General features: G+C 43.0%; 1 protein-coding gene across 9 annotated transcripts in view; it reads right to left on the bottom strand.

Moving 5' to 3' along the window:
* The window catches only part of herc1 (HECT and RLD domain containing E3 ubiquitin protein ligase family member 1), a 270,719-nt gene that overhangs the window by 26,253 nt on the left and 226,960 nt on the right, over positions 1-17,506 (bottom strand). For all 9 annotated transcript variants that reach the window (XM_063070950.1, XM_063070953.1, XM_063070952.1 and 6 more), the window contains 10 exons: positions 17,328-17,429; positions 15,272-15,445; positions 14,875-15,168; positions 13,747-13,812; positions 13,543-13,668; positions 12,052-12,190; positions 11,756-11,937; positions 10,873-11,028; positions 1,381-1,503; positions 1,064-1,166 (listed from right to left, as the gene is read on the bottom strand). In XM_063070950.1, coding sequence (XP_062927020.1) covers positions 1,064-1,166; positions 1,381-1,503; positions 10,873-11,028; positions 11,756-11,937; positions 12,052-12,190; positions 13,543-13,668; positions 13,747-13,812; positions 14,875-15,168; positions 15,272-15,445; positions 17,328-17,429 — 1,465 coding nt within the window. The remainder of the gene's footprint in view (positions 1-1,063; positions 1,167-1,380; positions 1,504-10,872; positions 11,029-11,755; positions 11,938-12,051; positions 12,191-13,542; positions 13,669-13,746; positions 13,813-14,874; positions 15,169-15,271; positions 15,446-17,327; positions 17,430-17,506) is intronic.

Raw genomic sequence — 17,506 nt, 5'->3', positions numbered from 1 at the left:
GTTCAGGATTCCTGAAAGGTTAACTTACAGGTCGAGTCAGTGGTGAGGAAGACAAATGCAATGTTAGCATTTATTTTGAGAGGACTAGAATACAAAAGCAAGGATGTAACGCTGAGGCTTTAGAAGGCTACACTTGGGAGTATTGTGATCAGTTTTGGGCCCGTTATCAAAGAAAAGCTGTACTGGCATTGGAGAGGGTCCAGAGAAGGTTCACGAAAATGATCCCAGGAATGAAAGGGTTAACATAAAAGTGTCTGATGCTCTGGGCCTGTACTCGCTGGAGTTTAGAAGAATGAGAGCGCATCCCATTGAAACCCATTGAAATTTGAAAGAGCTGGACTGTATGGATGTGGAGAGGATGTTTCCTGTAGTGGGAGAGTGAAAGAGCACAGCTTCAGAATAGAGAAACAACCATTTAGAACAGAGGTAAGGAAAAATTTCTTTACCCAGAGGGTGGTAAATCTGTGGAATTCATTGTCAGATGGATATACAGGCCAAGTCAATGAGTATATTTAAGGTAGAGGTTGATAGGTTCTTGATTAATCAGGGCAAAGATTGTGGGAGAAGGCAGGTGAATGGGGTAGAAGGGGGGTAATAAATCAGCTATGACGGAATGGCGGAGTAGACACAAGGGCCTGAATGGCCTCATTCTGCTCAGATGCCTTATGGTCTGATCAATCAGTTCATATTGATTTATTCTTCTCCCATTTCTTTGTTCATTATAAGTTTCATTCATTATATTTATAATTAGCACCACAAAGCAGAGAATTCCAGAAATTCACAAAAAGAATTTGCTATGCATTTATTTCAGTTTTTAATGTCTAGTGAATCTTGTAGTTACGTCATCTTGTTGTGACTATCCTACTAGTGAAAACATACCAATATCTACCATGGCAAGCTCCCTTACCTTAGGATCTTATTTCTCTAAACTCCATGGAATACAGACCCAAACTAATTCCTACTAAATAGCCTGATGGTTCTTTGCATTGCTTCCAATGTTGCTACACATTCACTTCGTACATTCTAAATACGAATCCATCAAAATCCCCGATGACTGTCTTACCTTGGCCAAAGGTGTACACATGGCCATCTTTTGTCAAGGCAACAGAAAACTGTGTGCCACAAGCAACCTTCTTGGCTCCTACTCCACACAAAACATCTACTTTCTGCAAAAAGAAAATTTAAAACCTTTTACACTAAATAACAGCAACAAAAAAGCTGAATTATATACTTAATTACTTAGAAACATTAAACCCCACAAATGTAGCCATAGAAGTTGACTGTTTAAACATCTTGCTTTATTTGATGCCATCATGGAGCAACAGGGAGGAAAAATATGAATTAATATTATTATAATCGCCAAAGTTTGGTAAGCCATACCTGAGGAGAGGACTTGGCTGTTGAGTTGCCTAGACCAAGCTTTCCATAATCTCCATCACCAAAGGCCCAAACCATCATGCTATCAGCAGAGACAGCTAATGTGTGATTTAAGCCGCACGCAACCTAAAAGGCAATAGATCCAGTACTTTAAATCTAGTGGGAAACAATGTAAATGATAATGTGAACCAAATCGTAAAAGTTTACAGGTCTATTTGCAGATGCTGGAAAACTGACACCAGAAAATACTGAAAATCCTCGAGGATTTGAGGGGTTAACAGAGTGATAAGAGTCATACAGCACAGAATGAAGCCCTTTGACTCACCACATCCACTGTTGCAACCATCTATACTAATCTTATTTACCCACGAGGTCCATCGCTTCTTATATCTTGGTGATTCAAATGTTTCTCTGGAAGCTTCATCAACTTTTTGCGAGCATTGGCTCTACTACCTCCTTAGGCAGCACACTCCTGATTCTAACTAGCCCATGTGAAAACTCCCTTCTGTCCCTCTTACCCCCTCTGCCCTCATCTTACACAATGCCCTTTTAGACAACTCTTATTATGGGAATACAATTCTTACTGTTCATATCCCTCAATTTTGTATGCCTCCATCAGCTCACCGCTCAGCCTCCTCCACTCCGGAAAACACACACGCAGCTGTACAATCTGTGTAACTGAAATGGTTCAATCCGCTGAATCTCCTCTGCACCTCCTCCAGTCCAACTACATGCTTCCTACAGTAATGACCAAAACTGCATACAGTACTCCAAGTTTGGTCTAACCAAAGTCTTATAATGTTGTAATGTGACATTCCAGCTCTATATTCTATGTCATGGCTGATAAAGGCAAGTATCCCATATCCCTTCTTGAACACCATCTCTAACTGTTCTGCCAGTTCAGGGAGTTCTGGATTTGCATTCCAATATCTCTCTGCTCATCATACTCCCCAAGGCCCTACCATTTTCTGTTTATCATATCCTTATTTCTTCTCCTAAATTGCATCACATCGCACATATCAAGATTAAATACCATCTGCCGTCCTTGGCCCAACTTTCCAACTGATTTATAGCACGCTGTAGCCTTAGACAGCCCTCCTTACTGTCCACACTAGTTTTTCTGTCATCTATTAATTTTATAATCATACTTATTGGAAATAACTAACTCTCAATGGGAGTGAGTCATTGTTTGAGTTAGTGACTGAGAGAGTGACAATGTTTTTGGGCACGAACCATTTGAAAAAATCACGTCTCGTTGGGAGTGAGTTTTATTTGAGCTAATACAACGTTCAAGCTTCAAGCTCAGGTTTAATTATCATTCCACCATACATGAATGTAAACAAATGAAACAGTTTCTCCAAGGCCAAGGTGCAAAACCCAATACCAACAGCACACAGGACATATGGCTACAATTTCAGAAAAAGGGTCACAAAAAGAAAGACCAAGTCCCCTGAGTTGACCTGGTCCAGCTTGTTCATCTACCGAGTGAACACTGGAGTTAAGCACTGAGCAAACACTGGAGGGCAGCACTGAACCCAGTATGAAATCCAGTGACACACCGACAGCTCTGGCATATCTTTCACTGGCAAGTCCAAGGCTTGTGGTCCTTATCTATGCAGCTCCCCCGCACCAGTCTCTCTAATGAACCAGTGAACCAGGTTCGCAGTATTCTACATTATTAATGTCTGACAGGGCCTCGTGATCACAATAAAAAATCAAAGACAATCACATGCAGCCTTTTCTTTTAAAACCACACAGCATCTTGGCACAAAGGTACAGAACAAGTCCAGCTCCATCACTACTGAACAAATTGCTGATAGGTTAGTCCTGCAGTATCTGATGTTCTCAGTATCCAGCAGTGATTTTCAATCATAATAGAGACTTACAGGAAGAACAAATACACTTCTGATTGGCGCACCACCATCTTTCCATACACTAAAAAGAAGGGAGGTGTAAGGGGAGTGGGCCAGTACTAGAGTGGTCAAACCTCAGTGAGAACAGGCAGAGGCTAAGGGTGCTGAATCATTTATATTGATTATGGAACTCGGGCTTGAGAAGTTGGTGCCAAGCATATAACGAGCTCGCGGAGAAGAGGCTGAGTAAGTGACCATAAGTTCAAAACTCAAGGGTTTAAGAGAGAAGGTACAGGGAAGAACAGGCAAGCTTCTTTATTGACTGTAAATCCTTACTCCTTAGTTCAGTGTAGACAGGATGGTTAGGATGGTAGAACGCTCGTCCTGTCTCTCTGATGACTACAACTGCAGGGAGTACACCCAGGAGCTGCAGCTGGATGTTACCAGGACCATCCAGAAAGCTGAAAACCTCATAGGTGCAAGTTTTATTGGTCACAGCCAGAATGCAGGCTTCAGATAGAAGATGGGTGACCACCAGAGGAAAGGGGAGGAAGCAGTTAGTACAGGATTCCCTGTGGTCATTCCCCTCAGCAACAAGTATACCCTTTGGATACTGCTGAGTGGGGTAGGACCTATTTGGGCACAGCAGTAGCCAGGTCAGTGGCACTGTGGCCAGCTGTGAGGCTCAGCAGGGAAAGGTAAAGTCAGGCACAGCAATAGCGATAGAAACTCAAAAGTTAGGGGACGGATGGGAGTTTTTGTGGCCGCCACACCAGTATGGTGTGTTGCCTCCCAGGTGCTGGAGTCCAGGATGCCTCTGAGCGGCTACAGAATATTTTCAAGGGGTTAGGTGAGCAGTCAGAGGTTCGTGGTGCACATTGGAGCCCATGACATGGGTAGAAAGGGGGAAGAGGACCTGCACAGAGATACAGGGAATTAGGGAAGAGACTGAAGAGCAGGATCTCCAAGGTAGTGATCTCTGGATTACTTCTGGTGCTAGTAGATTATTACTGGATTACTTCTACAAGCCAGTAGGGGCAGGAATATGATGACAGCAGAGATCAGTAGTGGCTGAGGACCTGGTGCGGGGGGCAGGGCAGGGTTTCAGGTTCTGGATAATTGGAACCTTTTCTGGGGTGGGGCGACCAGTACAAGAGGGACAGGCTGCACCTAAACTGGTGGGGAACTGATATCCTGGCCGGGAGGTGCACTAGTGCTCCTCGGGGTTGACTGGGGAATGGGAACCAGAACACCAGTTCAGAATGTGGAGGGATGGAGAGGTAGGCAGATGTCAGGGCCGGTAAAATCAAGCAGGAGAAAAGTAGTAGGTATGATGGGACAGATAGTTTGAAGTGTGTGTTTATTAATGCTAGGAGTATTATGGGTAAAAGTGATGAATTTAGAGCATGGATCAGTGCTTGGAACTATGATGTTGCGGCCATTAAAGAGACTTGGTTGAGAGGAGGACAGGAATGAGAGCTTAATGTCCCAGGGTTTTGATGTTTTAGAAAAGGTAGAGAGGACGTAAAAGGTGGTGGTGGGAGAAAAGAGTTGCACTACTAATCAGGACAATATCAGAGCTGCACTTAAGAGGAAGCATAATAGAGGGTTTGTCCACCGAGTTTCTATGGGTAGAAGTCAAAATTAGGAAGGGTGATGGTATTGCACTACAGATCCCCAGTAGCCACAGGGACATTGAGGAACAGATATGCAGGTAGATTAAGGAAAAGAGTAAATAGGGTTGTTGTCAGTGGCAACTTCAATTTCCCTACTATAAACTGGGGACTTCTTAGTGCAAGTGGTTTACATGGAGCAGACTTTGATAGGTGCATCCATGAGGGTTTCTTAAATCAGTATGTAGATAGTCAAACAAGGGGAGGGGCTGTACTATACCTGGTGTTGGTAACAAGCCTGGCCAGATGACTGACCTTTCAGTGGGTGAGCAGTTTCTTAAGTTTTAAGATAGCTACAGAGAAGGATAAGACAGACCTTGCAGTAGAGTATTAAACTGGAACGCGGTAAATTACAAGAGCATTGGGCAGGAACTAGGGAGAGTTAATTGGGAACAGCTGTTCATGGGCAAGTCTACATCTGACATGTGGAGGGTACTTAAAAACCAACTGCACAAGCACACGACAAGTCAGAAGGACAGACAAGGCCAGCATGGTAAGAGAACCTTGGATGTTGAGGAAGATGATGAATTTAGTCAAGGAGAAAAAGAAGTAGTATGTAAAGCTTAGGAGGCTAGAATCAAACTGAGCCTTTCTGGATTATGAAGAAGCTAGAAAAGTACTTAAGAAGGGAATTAGGAAAGCCAGGAGGGGCCATGAAAAGTCCTTGGCAAGTAGGATTAAGGAGAAGCCCAAGGCATTCTATACATACATCAGGAGCAAGAGGATAACTATGGAGTGCATGGCACCACTCAGGGATAAAGGGGGGAACATTTGCTTGGTTGAAAAGGATGCAGGTGAGGTCCTTAATGAGTACTTTACACCAGTATTTACCAAGCAGAAGGATGCGGAGGATTGGGAGATCAGTGCTGAGTGTATTAATATGCTAGGGCATTTTGAAGTAAAGGAGGAGCTGGGTCTCTTAAAGAGCATTAAGGTGGAGTCCTTATGACCTGATGGGACATACCCTAGGTTTTTCAGAAAGGCAAGTGAAGAGATTGTTGGGGCTTTAACCAATATCTTTGTGCCCTCTCTAACCACAGGCGAGGTCCTAGAGTGCTGTCGAGTAGGTAATGATGTTCCATTATTCAAGAAGAGAATGAGGGATAATCCTGGAAACTACAGACTGATGAGTTTCACATCAGTGGTAAGGAAGTTACTGGGGGGAATTCTTAAGGATAGGATTTTTGAACATTTGGAAAATCACAGCCTAATTAGGGACAGTCAGTATGGCTTTGTATAGGGGAAGTCATGTTTTACTAACTTGATTGAGTTTTTGATAAGCTGGGGAGTGTAATTGATGAAGGCAGAGCTCTGGTCATTGTCTACATGGATCTTAATAAGATGTCTGACACAGTCCTTCATGGGAGACTCATCCAGAATATTAACATGCATGGGATCAATGGCAAACTGGCTGTTTGGATTCAGAACTGGCTTGCCCATAGAAGACAGAGGGTGGTGATTGAAGGGACTTATTCTACCTGGAGGTCTGTGATTAGTGGTGTTCTGCAGGGATCTGTACTGGGGCCTCTGGCGCCTGTGTTGTATATAAATGACCTAAATGAAAATGTAGAGGTGTGGGTTAGCAAGTTTGCAGATGAAACAAAGATTGGTGGTGTTGTGGATGGCACAGATTAGTAGCAAAGACACAGAGGGAAAAAAAATCAATTGCAGATATGGGCAGAGAAATGGCAGATGGAGATTAACGCAGCCAAATGTGAAGCGTTACTCCTTGGTAGGTCAAATGTAAAGAGACAGTACATTGAGCAGAGGGATCACGGGGTCCAAGTTCATAGCTCCCTGAAAGATGCCACACAGTTGAAAGGGTGATTGTTAAGGCCTATGGCATGCTTGCCTTTATTAGTTGAGGCACTGAGTTCCAAAGTCAGGAAATTATGTTACGGCTTTATAAATCTCTAGTTAGGCCTCGTCTTGAGTATTGCATAAAGTTCTGGTTGGTCACCCCATTTTAGGATTATAAAATGTCTCCCCATTTTAGGAAGGATGTTGAGGCTTTGGAAAGGGTGCAGGAGAGGTTTCCCAGGATGTTGCCTGGTTTAGAGGGCATGTGCTATCATGAAAGGTTGGACAAACTTGGGTTGTTTTGTTTGGAACAGTGGAGGCTAAGGGAAGATCTGATACAAGTCTACAAAATTATGGGAGACATGTTATAGAGCAGACAGACAGTATTTTTTTCCCCCAAGGTTGAAATGTCTAATACCAGAGAACATGCATTTAAGGTGTGGTGGAGTGTGTGTGTGTGTGTGTGTGTGTGTGTGTCTGTGAGTGTGTGTGTGTGTGTGTGTGTGTGTGGTGGTGGTGGTGTGTGTGTGTGAGTGTGAGTGTGAGAGTATGTGTGTGTGAGTGGTGGTGGTGTGTGTGTGTGTGTGTGTGTGTGTGTGTGTGTGTGTGAGTGTGAGTGTGAGTGTGTGTGAGTGTGTGTGTGAGTGTGTGATGGTGGTGGTGTGTGTGTGTGTGTGTGTGTGTGAGTGTGAGTGTGTGTGAGTGTGTGTGTGAGTGTGTGTGTGTGTGAGAGTGTGTGTGTGTGGGGGGGGGGTGGTAATTCCAAAGGAGATGTGAGAGGCAACTTTTTTTGAAAATACAAAGCAAGTGGTGGGTGCCTGGAATTTATTGCCTGCAGTGGTGGTAGAAGTAGATAATAAGGGACATTTAGATAGGCAAATGAATACATCTCATCAGTCTCTGGGATTTTTCCCCCTTCGTGCACTCAAAGATGCCTATCACTTTTGAACACAAATTTGAAGTCTTCATTTACGACCTTACTTACATCCCCTGGCTCCACACAGACTGTTCCTCTGGTTTATCTTTTTGCTCCTGATAAAATACCCAAGGATTTTTCTCAATTTTATCTGCCAATGATGATTTCATGGTCCATTTTTTACCTTGCTTTATTTTTCAATACTCTCCAATTCGATATTTCTCAAGGGAATCTTCTATTTCAGTTGTCCACTCTCCTGTTAAATGCTTCTTCCCCACCACCCTACCCCCTTTATCAAACCTCAATGTCTTTTGTCATCTCCCGGTTCCTAATCTTATCATCCTTATCTTTCACACAGGAACACATTGGCCCTGAATTCTCACTAGCTCCTGGTTTAAAGACTGGACCTTGCTTTACCTGCAAAGCAGCTGTTTCTAGCCATGGTCTGTCTTATACTCTGTCTACTTGTCTTTTCTATCTCTTCTGTTTGGAGTACTGTACTATAACCCCAGCAAAATGATGGCTCTTTTCTTATTTCTAAGTTCTACTCACATGGCCTCATCTTTCCAAAACATCCCTCCTGAGTAATGCCTTGATGTTCTTCATGTCCCCAAGCCTTTTAACGTACCATCATCAGCTTGAGACTTCTATACACTTGGGCACTGAGCTACCAGTTCTCCCCTTCTGAAGGTTCACCAGATTGATTCCTGGGAGGGCAGGACTTTCATATGAAGAAAGACTGGATGAACTGGGCTTGTACTCGTTGAAATTTAGAAGATTGAGGGGGGATCTGATTGAAACGTATAAAATCCTAAAGGGATTGGACAGGCTAGATGCAGGAAGATTGTTCCCGATGTTGAGGAAGTCCAGAACGAGGGGTCACAGTTTGAGGATAAAAGGGAAGCCTTTTAGGACCGAGACTAGGAAAAACTTCTTCACACAGAGAGTGGTGAATCTGTATAATTCTCTGCCACAGGAAACAGTTGAGGCCAGTTCATTGGCTACATTTAAGAGGGAGTTAGATATGGCCCTTGTGGCTACGGGGATCAGGGGGTATGGAGGGAAGGCTGGGGCAGGGTTCTGAGTTGGATGATCAGCCATGATCATAATAAATGGTGGTGCAGGCTCGAAGGGCTGAATGGCCTACTCCTGCACCTATTTTCTATGTTTCTATGTGTTTCTCTGACTGTAACAATATTGGTTCCATGGGTTGATCCACACTCCAACATCAGCCTCCTTGTATTAAAGCAAATGCAGTTTATCCTACCAGTCTTCCTATATGCCTCATCATTCCCCTTATGTTCTGCCTACTGGACTCACTTGAAGTTTATCCTCTGTGTTTGATTCCCTTTCTACCACTGTACACTACTGCTCTGATTCCCATCTCCTGCCAAACCCATCACAGTATCAGCAAACTTCCCTACAGGGATACTCTTCCCCTTGCAATTCAGGTGCAAGACATTCTCCTTGCACAGATCCCACCTGCTCTATAAGTAATCTTCATCAAGTACCTAAAGCCCCTTCTGCAGCACCAATTCTTCCACCAGGCACACATCAGATCTATCCACCCGTTCTGATACTTATTAGCATGTGGCTAAGGAAGTAATTTAGCCATTACAACCTTCTACCCAATTCCCTAAATTTCAAATTGCAGGAATTCATCCCCTTTTCTACAGACTTTAGTACCAATATGCAACATCACCTTTGGCTGATCCTGCTCCCCTTCAGGATTCCCTGGAACCACAAGACACCAAGAAGGCAACATACTATCTGGGAATCTTGCTTGACCACAGAAACACCTGTCTTTTCTGCTCACAATTGAATCTCCTAACACTATAAGCTCCCCTTGTCTTTTTTTCTCCGCTACTATCCAGCAGAGACAGCCATTGGGTCATAGACGACCCTGACTGTTTTTACTGAGAGGCCAATCTAACCAGTTCCCGCCTTCCTGCTGAACAGCAGATCTGCTTGAGAGCACGGGGTAACTTTCACAACTGCCTACATCTCCTACTCTTCCCAATGGTCACCAATCACCCTTTTGCCTTTGTTCCACAGGGGGTCCATTCATGGCTCCAGCAGTGTTATGAACTCGGTCAGGAGCTGTAGCTGAACACATGCAGGCACCAAGGATGCTGGAAGTCTCTCTGGTTTCTGCAGCAGGACCACTCCACTGGGCTGAATCCTCACTCCATGCTCTTGGTGATCCATAAACTTTCACCAGAACTAGATCTTTCAGTTTCTCCCTCTTCAATGCTGCTGACATGTGTGTTTCTAACACTTATTGTTTTCATTAGTTTGTTACTGGTCCCTTAAGGTTTTTACAGCCAGGGAGGTAGTGCAGATAAGAAGCTCCCACTACCTAGAAAATGTTTTGTGCAAATGGGGCTCATTAGCAATGGTTGGCAGCTCAGCTAGGACGAAAACTCTGATCTCAAACCTCCGCTGCCTTGCAGCTGTACCCACTCATGGGGAAGGCTTTCGGGAGCAAACCCCAAAGGAAAAATCTGGAGCTGGAGTCCCTAAAGCAGTCCTGTGTTGGGTCCAACCCTGACTGGCAACCCCTGCAATGCCGCTGGTGCCAAACTGTTATCGGTCTCTACCATTCCTTTGGATTCATCAGCTGTGTGGAGAGAGGGAGCCTGCTACATGGGCAACAACTTGCTCTCCTTATGGTAGACAGCTGGGACACAACATCCATGGACAACCCTGACCAACGGAGGCCCTCATAGTTCCAGGATTCAACTACGGGACCCACATTCTTTGATTTACAACTATGATCTGAACCTGGGCGCACACAGTAGAATTCCAAAGTTTGGAAGTAATGGGAAACTCAATAAACTAGGAATTCCAAACTTTAGGATAAGACAGACCTGGCGAAATGGACAGACACATAGCATCATATTTGGTACGAAGAACAATGAGAGTTATTATGAATTAAATGCTGATCAAGGTATTCTGGGGTGCAGCTGTGACCAAATTAAAAAAAACACAAAGCTCCATGGCTTTATTGACAGAGAACAACAGCAAGAAACTTTTATAAAACACCCATTCACCCTCAGTTGGAGTACAGGGGTCAGCTCTGTATATCATATTTAAAGTCCTTAAGTATGGGAGGGACAGTGTGAGGGATTTATTAGAAATGTTATTAAAGAGGGACTTTAATTGGAGACTGGGGTTGGGCAGAAGAGGCTATAAAGAGATTTCAAAATGACGAACCGTTCTGATGCGGTAAATGAGCAATGTAATACGATACCTGTCCAACCTGATAACCCTCCAGCGCCGCTACTCTCTCTGGCAACTTTTTGTTGGATGTGTTACCTAGTCCCAAACGGCCATAGTCGCCATTTCCAAAGGTGAACAACTTGCCATCTGCTGTGACTACTGCTGAATGCTTGAAGCCACATGACATCTATTTGAGACAGAAGCACACGATATTGAAATAGCACAATAGTTATATTAAAATAACACAAGATGATCAGACTCATTAACAAACACTGGCCAAAGGTTGACTAGGAGAGAAAGGGGGAGGTGTTTAGGAGGAAATGTGAAGAAAGAGGTTTGAAGGTTTATGACAAATTTGCTTGAGGGATTTATGGGGGATACCTCCAAATTGCTACAACACTAATATACTTTTACACTGAAGATGCCCCCACAAAGAATGTGGCTGAAGGTTCAGGGTACAGAGGAGAATGTTTTGCCCACAGAAGATGGCTGAGCTCCCTCATCTGAAGTGACCACCATCCAGTAATTAGGTAGCTCCCTGCCTGACTCTCATGAACCCAAGCCTGGATTTTATTTGGCTCCTGCTACAGGACGATTTGGAATCCTACATAATTAGAGAAATGGTGAAAAGAACTGAACAGAAGAACTTTAGCACATAGCTTGTTCCCAACCTTAAAACTATGATAGCAACACCTATTGTATCACATCTTTGGATCTGCAATTGCTGATGCCAAGTTCTAACAAACATGATTATTTAACGTGAAGGTAGTGGGTGGGAGAAGGATGTTCGGAAACCGAAGACAGGGTACTTGCTGGGAAGTGCTTTTACACAGATAATCAAACTTCTCCTCCAGAACAAGCAGCCAAGTCTAGCCAACAATTCATTTACTGAGTTTTCCTGCACACAATTTTACCTGGACAACTTCCTCTCCTTGTAGTGCCTCAATCTGTCGTGGTCGACGCTGCCGATCGCTGTTTCCGTGGCCCAACTTGCCATAGTCACCATCTCCCCAACTGAAGACTTCCCCGCTTTCCGTCAGAGCCATAGAGTGGCCATCGGACCCACAGGAAGTCACCAACTGCGTTACCACAAAACCTGTCACATACACAAGTGGTAGGACCACCAGTGCAAACAGACACAAGGTGATTTGAAGACATGACAAGAACCTTCATTTTTAATAAGCAGATGCTACTGTGCAAGTCTGGGTACCTTGTAGTGCCGAAATGACAGTTAACACGTGAAGATCATCTGAATTTCCCTGTCCAAGTCGACCATAGCTGCCTTCCCCACATGCCATCACTGTCCCATTAGCCTGGATAACAAAAGTGCAATTCTGCCCACAAATAACCTGCAAAAGCAAAATAATCAATAAAATTATTTAGAATATTTTGAGTTTGAAGCAGAGCCAAACTACATTTTATTTCTCATTTTCCAATGACCTCTCCCCTTCTCATGTAGCCTTCTTATGCAACTGAAGAAGATGCGACATACAGAACTTAGAACAGTACAGCACAGGAAGAGGTCTTTTGGTCCACGATGTCTATACTAATTACAAAGTCAATTTGCCTGAACATGGTCTATATCCCTTCATTCGTTCCCATTCACGTGTCTCTAAATGAAAATTAAATGTTGCTATCATCCTTATTTACCGGCTGTCCTTTTACCTCAGCCCTCCCCAACGTCCAGGTACCCGAAATGTTCTTCAGGGGAAGCAGAGATTCACCTGCTCTTGCAATCTGGTATACTGCATTTCATTGTACTGATGTGAAGTCAAACCCACATTTGATGACCACTTTGTGGAGCACCTCCATTCAATCTGCAGGGGCAATAGTTTCCTGAGTTTCCAACTGCCCGTAGTTGTAGCATGATCTATGTTCCCAGATACCAAATTTAATAATTTCAGATAATTCAATTAAAAAAAATGTATCAGAACTGGTCACATCCATACTGCTTGATGAGAGGATCATTTCCAGCTATTTTGGGTTTAGCATGGCTCTGGTCTGAATTTCTACAGATTTCACATGACCCTCTGCTGGCCTCACTGATCAACCAGTTAGACAGTGCTGTAACAATGGAATTAATTTAGCAATCCTGGCTTCATCCTGTCAAAATTATTTCTATTGTTCCTTCCATTACTTCCCATCTTCTCTGCCACTTAAAACTAACCTGTTTTCTCACTTTCCTAGTTCTGATGAAGGGTCTTTTACCAGCTATATTCCTTCTGCTTTTCTCTCCACAGAAGCTGCTTGGTCTGCCGTGCTTTTTCTGTTGACGTTTCAGATTTCCAGAATCTACAGTCTTTTACTTCCTTTCTAGTTTTAGTTTTACATTTTAATTCCTGACGCAGGACTTTGACACCAAACGTTGATCATTTCTTTCCTTCCACAGATGCTGCTCGACCCGCTGAATAATTCCATCACATTGTTTTTCCTCTAGTCCTTCTCATTTTGAAATTGCAAAAACTATCTGGCTTGTGAGTAACAGAAAATAAAGCATTTTCTCAAGGGCCAAAGTAACAATTAAGAATATCAAATTGATTATTTTGGTCTAGAAAGAACAGCTTTGCATTTAATGACTTGCAGTTTAGGAAAGGTCAAACTGAGTTGTTTCCAAATTTTTAATATCAATCACCTGTTTTGAATTAATATTCTTATTGTTAAATTGTAAGAATAATATGGAATTTAAACTAAGCAGTCTGACCTGTTGAGCTTGTGAAAACGAAGGTGCAATAGTTGGTATCATAACATTTCTTCCAGCTTCAGCCAATTGCCCATGACGTCCTGCTCCCCAAAGGTAGACATCACACTTTCCACCAAGGTGCCAGTCCTAAATTGATATGAGATGAGTTCTAATCTTTGCATGAACATTAAGCAGAGGAAATATACATGTAAAACTAGAGATTACCTCTGGTCTGGATGTTGCCCAGGACATAATTTGCTCATCCATTCCAGCAAACCACTTACTATTGTCCTGCAATTCAGAAGAAATGGCAGGTTGTGAAACTTACATGTCTTCCAAAGTTCCCACTGAGAATTCAATTTTTAAATAATACTATATTTATTGAAGTGATTGTATGAAAGGATATCAGGTATTTATTGAGTACAGATCGCAGACATTCACAATTGATCATCATGCTACAAATGCAAGTATAGTGTAATAACCAATTCCAATCTCCCACCGCCCACCCCAAATGTAGATTGGCCTGCTGGGCATGTCCCACAACCTTATCATTAGCAAAACATTACACAGACAGAATCTCTCCCCACTGATCTCCCTCCTGGCACCTACAAGCATAACAAATGCTACACCTGACCTTACACCTCCTCCTCCATCACTATTCAGGGCCCCAAACAGTCCTTCCAGGTGAGGCAGCAAGTCTGCTGAGGTCATCCCTTGTGTCCGGTGCTGCCGGTACAGTCTCTTCTACACCAGAGAGATCAGATGCAAATTGGGGGCTGCTTCATCGACTGCCTGCTGCAAAAGGCAAGATCTCCCCATGGCTATCCATTTCAATGTCATTCCTTCTCATTCCCATTCCGACACATCTGAAAATGGCCTCCCCTACTGCCACAATGAAGCAAAACAGATTGGAGGAGCAGCCACCACATATTCTGCCTGGGTAGCCTCCAACTTGATGGCAATCTCTAAATTCCCATAAATACTTCCCTCTTTTTTCCATTCCCCATTCTGGTTACACACTCATCCCTTATCTTCTCTTCACCTGCTCATCACCTCCCTCTGGTTCTCCTTTCCTTTATTCCATTTCCACTCCTAGTAGATTATTTCTTCCACTTATTACCTCCCAGTGTCCTACTTCTTCTCCCCTCCCCCACCCAGCCACCTTCCCTCCTCACCTATCACCCCTCAACCCCCCCCACACTTCCTTATTCTGGCCTCTGCCCCTTTCCTCTCCAGACCTGATGGAAGGGTCTCAGCCCAAAACATCGACTGTTTATTCCTGTCTTGCTGAGCTCCTCCAGCATTTTGTGTGCGGCTCAAGATTTCCCGTAGTTAACGAGTGGAGTATCTTACCATCACATGCGCCAGTTCCTCTGCTGGTGCAGGCTCTAGATCCGGAACAGTGAAGCATTCTGGTAATGGTGCTCCTCTTGCCAATGCCTCTGCAGCCTTAATTGTGGTGGAGAAACATTCCAACCAGGACCACTCAGAGGAGTTCCAGGTGGAAGGATCAGGCAGACAACCAGAATGATGGGGTGGGATTAGTGGATTACACAAGAGTTGATCGAGTTGAAGGCCCACGGCTAACGAAGCTAAACACTGCATATATGGACTATGGACAAGTTGGTCTCCACATATAACATGAGGCTAAAAAGCAAAAACAAACCAGTTGTTAAAAATAATTCTGCTGTTTTAGATATTTTGATCAGATATTATACCAGTCCTGTTCCTGTCTTGTTGGTTTTACTACCTTTTCATATGCATACTGCTCCTGTAACATGACTGGCAACCTTTCCAGAAAGGTCCTCATGCATGGTGCCATGTTTAGTCCAGAAACTCCTTGTTTTTTCAGTGAAGTTCTACATGTGGCTAAAATGTGGTTACTAGCGATCCAGTCATTGGTGCAGTTTACCACCAACACATCCTAGTCAATCAAAACAAAGTCACAATCATTATGATGCATTTTAAAAAGTTCAAGTAACCACATTTTGTTAATCAATCAAAACTTTCACAAGTGACACCAGGTGCTTGGGCAAACTTCATCACTTAATATTTTAATTTTAGAAATTCAACAACAATCTCTTTCAAGTGGTTTTGATTCTCATGTACTTGGTCCAACAGCTCCTAAAGTGACTGTTCGGTTTATTGTACTTTCACCCTTCCAGAGATTTGAACAAGTTGGGTAAATAACTAATGCTGAGAGTGCCATTTTTACAGAAGACACATCTGATGCTATCTGGAGGCAGCAATGCTGTCTTATCCATTTTTATCAACAAATATTAACTGATCATTTCTCTGAGAATCTGTGCTAATTTTGTTCGTTTGCTTCCATGGTCACCACATGATACTTGTGATGGGGTGGTACTGGTTGCTTCCCAAGGATGAATAAACATCAATTTATTTTACCCCCTACGAGTTATTTATGGTGCATCATTCTATTTATTGAATGTTTACCTTTAAGAGAGTTTAAATGGCAGTTTTGGTTCAGTGAAGATCACAGATGAGATCTCATTATGGCTGCAGTTAATTCCGACGGGCACTGTTTTTATCGTAATTTTAATGTTGTGTACGTGCCACATGAGGATTATAGCAAGCCTGATTGGTTTTTTTGCATGTGAACTTTGCTAACCACAAAGTTAACTTTATTAAACTGGTTACCCTATTAGCTCTAATTGCAAAGCAATTTTCTCTTGTAGAGTAAGCCTAAGCATGCCTAATGTTAAACATTTATCTTTAATAATGTAATCATTCACTAGTTATTCTTAGGATTCAACCTTGATACCTTCAAGGTACTAATATTATTGGTTTCAAATTCTCCACTGCCATTCACTCTCATTGAATGGCTTACACTGAACAAATGTCTTAAGTCACCACTTATTCTTTCAGTCAGCACTCACAACACGCTGGAGGAACTCAGCAGGTCGGGCAGCATCCGTGGAAAAGATCGGTCGACATTTTGGGCCCGAACACTTCATCAGGTTCCAGCCCGAAACGTCGACCGATCTTTTCCATGAATGCTGCCCGACCTGCTGAGTTCCTCCAGCGTGTTGTGAGTGCTGCTTTGACCCCAGAATCTGCAGAATATTTTGTATTTATTCTTCCAGTCATCATTCACCATATCTTCTCATTTCTTTCAAACATGTCCTACGAATTTACACCAAGTCCTCAAGCCTTGCCAAGTTCCAAGTCTCTTTCCAATGACCCCACACCAGGCAGTATCATTGCTTAAAGAGGCTAGAAAGTGTGGTCCATGAGAATCATATGCAAAGCTAAAACCCAACTCAGTTAAACTGCTTTGGTATATTATTGTATGTCAAGCTTGCTGTACTGCATGATGGACAATATACTGTAAAAGTACACAAGAACTAGTTAAACATTAACAGCGTACTAATGACTTCTGCTTATTACTGCATGTTGCTAACAAAGTTTTTTCTTTCTGGAGCCGACCACTTTGAAAGTATTATCTTTGTCTGTTCTATTTTAAATGTCCAATTGTAATATGACAGTGAGGCAAATCCAGTTGTACTCTACAAGAACAGCTTCACAGCTGGGCTCACCCACTTGTTGGGTATAAATGTTGAAGCATTTTTCAGTGGTCTGAACTAACAGAAGTACAAATCTGCAAACGCAAGTGCTACAGTGACTTTGACTATGCCTTTATCTTGTCTCATGATAACCATAATATTTGAGGAACATTTAGTACAATTATCACTGTCACTTTGAATAAGCTGACTTAATGAAGTACAATGCAGACTAGAAACATTTTTCACGTAACATTTCAATGCCAGCCGGATTTCAGATCTTACCTTTGATCTACTGGAACACGACACAACACCAATATCAGGGATCCAGGCTATGTTCTGAATAGCACCAGATCCTGTCACCACACTCTGTAATACACTGCCATCCTGTCAGGGCCAGGAACAAATAAATGATTACGAGTCCAGATAGGAACCTTAACTGACGTCAAGCACTTACAGCATTT

Source organism: Mobula hypostoma, chromosome 18, assembly GCF_963921235.1.
Source record: "Mobula hypostoma chromosome 18, sMobHyp1.1, whole genome shotgun sequence".
Taxonomy (NCBI): domain Eukaryota; kingdom Metazoa; phylum Chordata; class Chondrichthyes; order Myliobatiformes; family Myliobatidae; genus Mobula; species Mobula hypostoma.
Note: the sequence above shows the minus strand (reverse complement) of the source record. Positions and strands in the feature narration are given on the sequence as shown.